At 38.3% G+C, this 10,171-nt stretch overlaps 1 protein-coding gene across 4 annotated transcripts in view; it reads left to right on the top strand.

Annotated features, from left to right (window-relative positions):
• LOC123018508 overlaps positions 1-10,171 on the top strand; it is a 42,844-nt gene that overhangs the window by 17,051 nt on the left and 15,622 nt on the right. For all 4 annotated transcript variants that reach the window (XR_006413789.1, XM_044420699.1, XM_044420698.1 and 1 more), the window contains 3 exons: positions 3,143-3,203; positions 8,195-8,318; positions 10,016-10,076. Coding sequence is in view for 3 of the 4 variants with exons in the window: in XM_044420699.1 (XP_044276634.1) it covers positions 8,210-8,318; positions 10,016-10,076 (170 nt within the window). In the remaining variant the exon portion in view is untranslated. The remainder of the gene's footprint in view (positions 1-3,142; positions 3,204-8,194; positions 8,319-10,015; positions 10,077-10,171) is intronic.

Below are 10,171 nucleotides of genomic sequence, written 5' to 3'. Positions count from 1 at the left end.
AGCTTTTAGCTGACCCAGTGATGGGGGTGTAAATTGTGGTCCTGATCAGCTCTCTATAATATTACTTATATAAAAATTGAATAGTACAGGGGCCAGCACACACCCTGCTTCACACCTTTTCTAATAGGAATTTCTTTTGTTAGGGAGCCAGAGGTTTCTACCCTGATTTGTGTAACTGTGTCTCAATGGATCTTTGAGAGCAGAAAAAGAAGTCTTTTATCTATGTTCATTGCAGCGAGCTTTGCCCATAGGCATGATCTATTGATGGAGTCAAATAGAAACATAGAAGCAGAGCGAGTCAGAAGCGGTCTCCTGGGCCATCTAGTCTGACCTCCGGCTCAAGCTGGCTCCACTCACGACATGCCCACTATGTACAGGTCTAGCCTATCCTTGAACACCCTCACCAATGGGGCCTCAGCCACCTACCATGGTAGCCCATTCCATACCCTCGGGGTCCTAACTGTCAGGAAGTACTTCCTGGCATCTAAATTGAACCTTGGTTCCTTGAACTTTGCTCCGTTGGACCGCGTCCTGCCTTCCTCTGCAGAGGAGAACAGGTCTCAACTCACCTTCGTGTGACACCCCCTCACATACATGTATGTCCCCAACAGATCCCCTCTGAGTTTCCTCTTCTTCAGGCTGAAGAGGCCCATTTCCCTCAGTCTCGCCTCATCAGCTTCCCTTGTAAACCGGCCTCCGACCTTGTGGCCCTATGCTGCACTGACTCTGACCTGGCTATATCCTTCCTGTAACAAGGGACCCAAAACTGAACACAATACTCCAGTTGTGGGCATACCAGAGTCGTATAGAGTGGTAGTAATACCTAGTAGTAATGCTACTGCCAGGTCAACAAACAACCTGGCAGTACCCATTTCTGTGCCCATTAATACCAAAGTGGGCCAGTTGATACAAAGTTTGGCTGTGGCCAATGGCTCCAAGGCCTTTCCAAACACCTGCTTGTACTGGGTGTAGAATATGCTCTATATCCACCCAATCTTCCAATTTTAACAGCAGGTATTTAATATAAAGTTTTGCTGGAACATTGAGTCTATAATTTTGTGGGTCTGTTCTATCCCCCTTTTTATGGATAGGCACTATGATGCTTACCTTCCAGCCGAGCAGGATCTGTTTCATTAACCAAAGAGAACATTCTGGCCAGAATTGGAGCCCACCTTTCTGGGAAGGCTTTAAATAAATCAGGTGGAATCATGTCCTCTCCAGGGGATTTGCCGGATTTCAGAGAGGTGATTAGACCTCTGATTTCAGCAACTGAAACTGGCAACCATTCCAGTGTCTCCATGGGTAAGGAAAATGCTTCCCTGTGGCTGTTGAGACCCAAAAACAGTACTGAAATAAGAAAACCAAACATTGCCTGGTATGTATGAATCAACCTGGCAATAAGGACTATTCTTATGGTTAGTAAACAGTTCCCAAAAACATGAATCATTTTTTTCAGAGACTGCTTGGTCTAGCTCTTGCAAAAGAAACTTAGCATGTTCCATGTTCTTATGCTTAATTAAGTTTTTATACTGGGGCCTAAGTAATAAAAGATTAGACATTCCTCCTTCCCTACTGCACCTGACTTGTCTCATGTGTCATAGCAGTTCTTTTTTTTTTTTTTTTTTTTAAGATTTTACAGTCATGATCGAACCAGCCATTTTGAGTGTGAACTATCCATTTTTTTGGCCCATTGTTCATAACAAGAGGTTTGAGATGGTTGTTAATCTCATTGAAGATTTGCATAACATTGGAATTGTGTTGCAGGAGAGTCTCTCAAGCAGCTCAATTCTTGGCCTGACAGAGTATCAGCTAAAATAGAGTGTATTCTGTTAGACCATTTATGTGTCCTGAAATTAGGAATTAAATCCTTTTCAAAATTTGTAAACAGTTTCATCATGACATTAGAATTAACTTTAAGGGACAAGTGTTGTGGGCGGTGATCACTCAAAGTAAGGTCTAAAACTTTGAACTTAGCCACCAGATTCATTAAGGCAGAAGTAATGGCTATATAATCTACTGTATTGGCCCTGCCAGTCCCAAGATAAGTATAGGTCCCACCAATTAGATCAAAAGAGGTGCCATGGTTTACATGGAGATTAGACACCGAAAGGAGCTCCAAGAAATTTAACCCATACTTGTTTACTACTGAATTCTTTGAAGATCAGTCTAGAAACTGAATATGCCTAGCGCGCTGAGCATTCAGGTCATTTCCTTCCTCAAAGATGCACGCTCCTATTCTTGATTTAAAATCCCCACATAGAATATCATGTACATACAGGAAACAAGATATTAGTGAGTCCAACATATCAGTTAACATGTCCCAGATACAGCCCCTACTTGAAAAAGGTGAACTCTTATGTAGAATGTAGACGTTTACACATAGTAAACTTCTAAAATAATCACCTTTAAGGAATAGGGTCTGTACATTACTGGGGCAATTATTCTCTACAACCTGGATGTCAATGTTTAGGTCCACTAATACAGATGTAGCCAAGCCTCCACTTCCTTGACCCTTTAAATTAGTTTTGATTGCAGGGACAAAATAAGTCCTGAACCCCTGAATATCCAAAGAGTCGGGGCTCATGAGCCATATTTCTTAAAGGCATAATATATCAAAGCCATGGATGAATGTTATAAAATTGGAGTCATAAAGCTTATTGTGCCAACCCCCCAGGTCCCAAGGAAGGAACTCAAGTTGTCAATCTGTGTTTGGTATCTTATTTTGGATCTCAACAGTGACCCTAAAAGAGGAACCATACTTTGGGGGACCTTACACCACTCCGACATTGGCTGCAGGAGTGAGGACAGGTGTGTTCCATCCTGCCTTCCCTTGAGTAGAAGTTGAGGAAGTGACTTCTGAGTGTCTTATATTTGCCCTCAATGGAATAAGAGGAGTCGGAAGTGAAGTAGTGTCAGGGCAATTCTCAGATGATGAAGACAGGCCAGGTGACTTTGAGTTGTTTTCTAACAGGGATGTTTGGTTAGACAATTTGGAAGGTTTGTATTGATTTTCTTCAGGGTTAATGCCAAGTTGATAGTCTGAAGATACTAGATCAAATAAAGGCTTTGCTGCTGCTCAGGTCAGCAGCAGTGTTTGTTTCAGTTCGTTCAACCATCTCTCATCTTGCTCTTTATTTGGTAGAGCTTCGAAGGAGGTAATTAGACCTGATTCCAAGGCATCATCAGTGCCACATCTTTCTCATGTAAGTTCAGCATGATTATTCCGACAAAGTCTTGTCAAGGTCCCTGAAGGTGCTGAGTTACTATGGCTTTTATCATTTGGCTCCTTACCCGTGGCGTAAGGCTGGGGAGTGTCTGCTTGGGAAGATATGCCAGAAAGGACGTTTCTTTTTTCATTGCAGTGGGTATATTTGAATAGTTTCATTTTGAACACCATACCGGGAATAGTAGAATGGTTAAAAGACAACAAAATACGTTTGTGATCTCCTATACTAGGGAGCCATTCAACAGCACTTAAATCAATCATGTAACATTGGCATCGGAGAAGTGGGCTAAGAGATAGAATAATAGCTCTTCTGGTGGACCAGCGTCCAATATTAAATACGTTGGGTGTAATTCTTAGTATTTGAAGAACACAGTTGCACATATTTGAACTTAACTCTTTGGCAGAAGGTAGAGCTGCACACACTGCCTCCGATCGTGTATCCTTTCTGGTCTTAGCAAGCTCTTCTAAACAGTTTTGCTTCCTTTGACTAACTGTGGACAGGTCCGAATTGGTGCCAAAATTAAAGGCTGTTTCAGAAGCTGCCAACTTGTCTGCAACGTCTTGCACAAAGGTTTCAAAAGCTGTTTTTAAAGAATTAACTTCTGTATTTATTAGAGTTAACTGTTTGAAGATTGAAATCACAGTCTGGGAAGTTAATAGACATTGTTTGGCAGGAAGGCCTATTGTAAATTCCTTGATTGGTTGATTGCTTTGCTCTTCATGTCCCAAAGATGTATCAGGAGAGGGTAATGTAAGCAAAGGCTCGTTTGAGTGAATAGACTCCTCATGCAGAGTGGAGGACAACTCTAATAATTGTTGTTTCACGATTTCTGATTCCAAGTCCCAGTTTAGTGATTCGTAGCTGTTAGAAGCAGAAATAGAATGAAGGAGATTTGTCTTGTTATTATTACGTAAGGTTTTCCTGTGTGTCATGTAATCTTCAGTTTTAGGTTGTTTAGTTGGCTTGGGTAGAGCAGATAAGCCAGGGTTAGTCCTGCTGTGTTTCTTGTTCTTGTTCTTCACCATTGCAACAGGGGCTTGTATAATATTTCCAGGAACTTACAGGTGCAAGATACAGTATCTCTTGTAGGAGGCTTGGTTTTAAAACTTGACTAGATAAGTTAAAATGAATAACTAGGTGGATAATAAAAATAAATAACTGATAAAACTGATAAAGTATCAAAGGGGGCTCAACAACAAGGCTGTTGCTCAGTTGCCATCTTGGAAATCTTCTCTAATAGTCAGAATACCTAGTCCTCTTTCTTTTTGTGATTTATACCATCTTTACTTACAAATCCTTGCTTTCTTATCTCCATTACAAAATTTATTAATTATTTTTGCCAATCTTCTAACACTTTCCCTAATATCCCAAATAAGAAATTAATCTTAGGTAAATTTTTCATCATACAAACTGCTATTTGCCCAAACCAAGATAATTCTATTTTCCTCAATCACTGCAATTTCTTATTTATTTCAGATTTTAATAGAACAAAATTGTTCTTTTTTAGACATTGAGTATTTTTTGAAATATTGATGTCTAAATATTTAATAATACTACATATTCTAATTTAAAATGTATTCTTAATTTTCATCTTTTCTTCTCTGTTGCAATTAAACAGCATCATCTCAGATTTTTTCCAGTTACACTCTTTGCTTTTAATGCCAGACACAAAATTGTCCAAGTGGTGTGCAGTTTCTGACACTAAAAGAGTTTGATGAGCTCTTCCAGGATTTGAATTAATTATGCTTAGTGTCATTAATGTGCATGGTGCTTTACAGAGTGTAATAGGGAACCCTGCTTGCAAGGAACTTACAATTTAAAACTTGACACAGAAGAAATTGCAAATCATACATATCATAGACAGTACATATCACTGAAAAAAGAGTAGCAATTTGCATAGAATTTGCAAGTGTTGATTTTATGTATATTGTAAACTATAAATACTTAGCATTTAAATTTCACAGAAGATAAACCAATTGAATACCCATTCAAATCAACATTCAATATTCTTTGATTAATTTATATCCCATGTAGGCCACCCAAATCAGTTATTTAATTAGTTTAGCACCAGATTATTTAGATTCAGTTCCAAAATAAATTTCTCTTCAATAAATTGCCACCTTTTAGTTCAGTCATCCACATCATTACCTCCCCTGCAAGTAGAATTAAATTAATAATGAATAAGGTCCACATGTGATTTTCTTCTGGTGGTGGGACTGGGGTTCTTACAATGAATCAAAGTTACAAGATGGCTGGGTGAGTGGATGATCTGGCTTTCATTTTTTAAAACACAATTAAGGCAGCTAAGGCAAGATGCTGTAGCAGCTGAACTTCCTGTCATGTGGCACAAATTGAAAATTCAAATGCCACTGAATAAAGAGGAGGAAGACAATATTTTCAACTCTTTACAAGGACAGTTGTCCAGAAAAGGTAATGGCCACCCCCATAGGTTGCCCAGAAAAGCAGTCATTTCTTTTTAAGTACCGCCCTCTACTCCCAAGCATTTCATGGTATCTCATGGTATTATGTCAGCTGTCTTTCTAACATTTCTGGTAGTATTATTGAAACTGTTTAAATTGTTTTACATTTTATTGAATTTTATGTTGTATTATCTACATTTATCCTTTTGTAATTTTATGAATGGTTATAACCTCCCACAGAGCTTCAGCTATTGAACAGTATGAAATAAAAATGGTTCCTATAAAGAAAATGTAAATTATGCAATTTCCCTTCCTTCCTTCCCTATCTAGAGATATTTGAAGTCCATTCATTCTCTAGGGCAAACAGCTCAGTTCCTGCTGTAGCACTTTGCCTTTAGCTGCTTAATTATGTTTTTTACAAGATGGACAAATGTATTTGGAAAAGCAGAATTACAGTTTGTTTGCTCTTAATCAGCCAGGATGGGACTGGCTAGATGACTAATGGAAATGTTTAATATCTCTGGGAGGTGGGGCATGTTCCTATTTGCTTGAAGGAGGAAGCAATAAGACCTATTAAAAAATCTTCCTTTGACCCCACAGATCTGTAGAATTGCAGGGCAGTCTCAAATATTCTATACTTAGTCAAGTAAAAAGATCTTGGCCTTGCAACTTCAGATCCATTTGAATGATATTGTTTACCTTTAACCATTTCAACAGGACTTTAGAATCCTTGGTAGCATTTGATACCATCAAACCTTGGAGGTACTGTATGCAGTCCTCTTTTCTTATAGTATCATATCTGAAAAGTGGCTTTGGGGTACTCCAGTGGGGTACTGTTCAGTACAACAGCAGTCAGTCTGTAGTGTCCCACAGGGTTGTGCCCTGTCCCCAGTGTTATTTAACATCATCTTTATGAAACTCCTTAGAGAAGTCTTTGGGAACTTCAAGTAAGATGCTGTGAATATGCTGATGACACTCACCCGTGTTACCTATCTGTAAGGAAGCAGTTGCAATGCTTGGATTTTGCTTAAATTTGATAATGGGCTGAATGAGGGTGAACAAACTGAGATTACATCCAGAATAAGCAGGATTACTGTCAACAGAAAGCTTCGGTTCAGGACTGGAACTCACTCTTTGCATCTGGGTACCTTTCCCTGAAAGATCAGGTTTGTAGGTTGGGCATACTCTTGAATTCTCCCAACCTAGTATGCTAACTGTGGATGATCCTGAGTGAATATGATCTGACGACACTTTTCCATGTTACATCACAAGATGCTCTAGATGGGGTTGCTCCTGAATAGTGTGCAAATGCTTTGATTGTTCCAATTGGTTGCTAATCTGTGTACAGTATTAGGATCACATCATTCCATTACAGAAAGACCTGCTCTGATTGCCAATTGTTTTTCAAGCTCAGTTCAAGATGTTAATGGTAAGCCCTACATAGATTAGGGGCTAGCTATCTGAAGGACCAACCATGTCAGTATGAACCTGCTTGCTTGTTAAAACCAGCAGGAGAAGCACTTTTGAAGACATCTTCATTTACAGAGGCCCACTCATGCTTTCTCCTGTGCTGCTTCCAAATTCTAAAACACTAGTCCTCTAGAGTTACTAGTCCCCACTTTCTATGTGTTCAGGAGGAGGATCAAATGTATCTTTCTAACTTAGGGTTTAAAATTTTAAAGTTGTATAATTTCTTATATTTGCATTTGTTTATCCTTTTTTCTGAATGTTTGTCTATAAAGCAGAAAGACCATACAAAATGCAATCAATAAAGAAGAGCAGCAATCGCCAACATTTTTGTCTAGTGTGGAATACTTACAAACTTAAAATACTTGATGCCTTAGGAAAGTGGACTCCTGGCCACACTAGCTGGTTCACTTTGATGGGTTATGCTGTGACTGGGAAACATGCAGTACAGTGACTCACAGTGGTGGATCAAGAAGATATGATTTGCCCAGTTTGATACTAGGATCCTGCTATTCATTGTTTTTAACTACCAAAATCAGAAAACGAGAGACCGTTTAAAGATTATGAAGGAATATCTGAATAAATTCTCAAAATGTTGCAAACCAAAAGAAGCACTGATTCTCAGCTGACAGCACTGTGTGTATTTTTCAGTTATCATGGTGATTCTATGACCCCCAAAATGTTGGGCCTGGATAATCTTACTGTAATGTCATATATAAAACCTTTTAGTTCTTTCCAAAGTTATCTCAAAGACAAAGATTCCTGTTCAATCTTGTACAAAGAAAATAGTGATGCAAGGAAGAAACTTGACACAACTCTGAGTGGAGTTAATGCAATATCATTAATTTTCTAATTTTGAAGATAGATCTGTACCAAAAAATGGTTCTCAAAAGTATGAGTCATGCTACAGCTGTTGGAATAATTATTTACTTGAATAATTACTAATTTGACAGCATAACTTTTCATTCCTACACATTTAATTTTACTCAGAACCTGTATTTAAAATATTGTATCAATTTTAGAGATATACAATAATTTGAATTACTAATTTTTTCCACTTTTTCACCTTCTCATTGCTAGGATTTGCCTAAAAGTATGGAGTATAAGAAACTTTTTACTGTTGGACTTGAGGTCCCAGATGATCCTACTATTCTACAATTCAAAAAATGGGTCAGAAAGTTCCTTTGGGAAAATGCAGAAAATGGTGATTATCAGCATTTAATTTTGTTCAAGATGGGTATAGGAAACTAAGTAGATCAAGGAGCAATCTATCATATCATCCAAAACTCTGTCAGCCCTCCTAGGATGGATGTGTGTTGTGCGGGGGAAGGGGGTACAGTCTCTCTTTGGTCATTCTCTGGTAATTCAAAAATAAAACATTTTAATTTTTATTTCTGATGGTTTCAACAGGGATCGCGCCTGTCTCCCCCACCCAGCATGCCGGCAATCGTGCATGTCTTCCCTGTGATTAAAAAAAATATTTACAGAATGAATTAACCTTATTTACATTGAACCTTGTGGGGAAATTTGACTTGGCTCACAACCAATTTGGATCATGACCAGAGTCATGGAACAAATCAAGTTCGTGAGCCAAGGTATTTAGCCATGGTGAGTCATAGCACCCATGGATGCCACATTACATCTGCAGCACCCACTTGAGGATTATCATGCAAACCCAGCAAGCATGGTTTATGTGATAGTTCAATAACTGTCATATATAGAATAGCTATAGCAAAGAGATTCTTATCAGGAGCACAACAACCAGGGAAGAGGGTTTAAAGCTCCACTGCTGAAAATCTTCCCCATGACTTCCTTATTCTTCCCTGAAAAGAAGCTGGTATTGTTGCCTGTATCAGTTTCCCTCCCAGCATAAATAGCAACTCAGGAGGATTTCATTGGGAGTGGAATTTGGCAGGCAAGGGTTAATAATTCTCTCATCCTGTGGTTCCAATCCCAATTGGGTGACCTCTATGCAGTTGCTAATAAAACAGAAAAATTCAACATGTTAAATACTCACATAATTAATGTATTGTGTGGTTTGACCCAGTTCCAAACAGAGTTTCCATACAGCATGAGGAGACTGTTATTCAAGAAATTCAAAGCCCCTTCGAGAACTATTGGTGTGCTTCTTTGAATCCCACCCAGTGAAATTTTACACCCACGTTTTTGTCCTAAAGAAGTCAGTTCACATATAGAAACAGGTTTTTACGTAGCACAGATCATCTGGGGGAAAGAAGCCCAATCAGGCCTGTACTTGAAATGCATATTATACTGCGGGCAGATCAACTAAGATATCCTCTCTGCTGTTTGCTCTGAGGATAAGCAAAAGAGAAGGAGGGTGGCTGAAGACTTTGACCAGGCAGCCTTCTATGTCTCCCACCATCAAACTAGTGGTCAATCCTTGTTTTGGCAGTTTTGATACATTTTAATGGGGTTTTGACAGTGCAGCAAAGAGCATACAGCCTTCTGCTGAATTTGTAGATTACTAAATTTATTTATTTGGGATATTTATTTTATTTGGGATATTTCTAGCCCATCCAATCACTTTTGTCTCTGGATGGCTCATAGTGAATCTATAAATACCCCAAACAATAATAAACTAGATATCCCACAACTGAAATAAATAAAATAATTATTAAAATAAATTACATAGATTAAAATCATTAATTATAATTAAAATCTATTAACATTAAAATATTGGGTGAATAAAGGTCTTGACCTGGCACCAAAAAGCATATAATGACGGTGCCAGCCAGATCTCTCTAAAGAGCGCATTCCATGGAGAATGTATCCAGAATCAAAGTTTCAAAGGTGCACATTTGTACCAATACTTTATTCAGCTGCAGTGCTTTTGAAGTCAATTTGCTTTTTAAAAGCATTTTCTTTTTGCTTTTTATTTAGACAAGCTCATTGGAGTACACTGTACTAATGGAATTAATAGAACAGGTTACCTTATATGTCGGTAAGTATTTTAGCAGATATTAAATTACTCTGCACTTACTATTTTTACTACAGTGATAAGTTCTGATTAAGTTATTCACATATGTTTATATTCTT

Source organism: Varanus komodoensis, unplaced genomic scaffold, assembly GCF_004798865.1.
Source record: "Varanus komodoensis strain SLA01 unplaced genomic scaffold, ASM479886v1 scaffold11, whole genome shotgun sequence".
NCBI classification, from domain to species: domain Eukaryota; kingdom Metazoa; phylum Chordata; class Lepidosauria; order Squamata; family Varanidae; genus Varanus; species Varanus komodoensis.
Note: the sequence above shows the minus strand (reverse complement) of the source record. Positions and strands in the feature narration are given on the sequence as shown.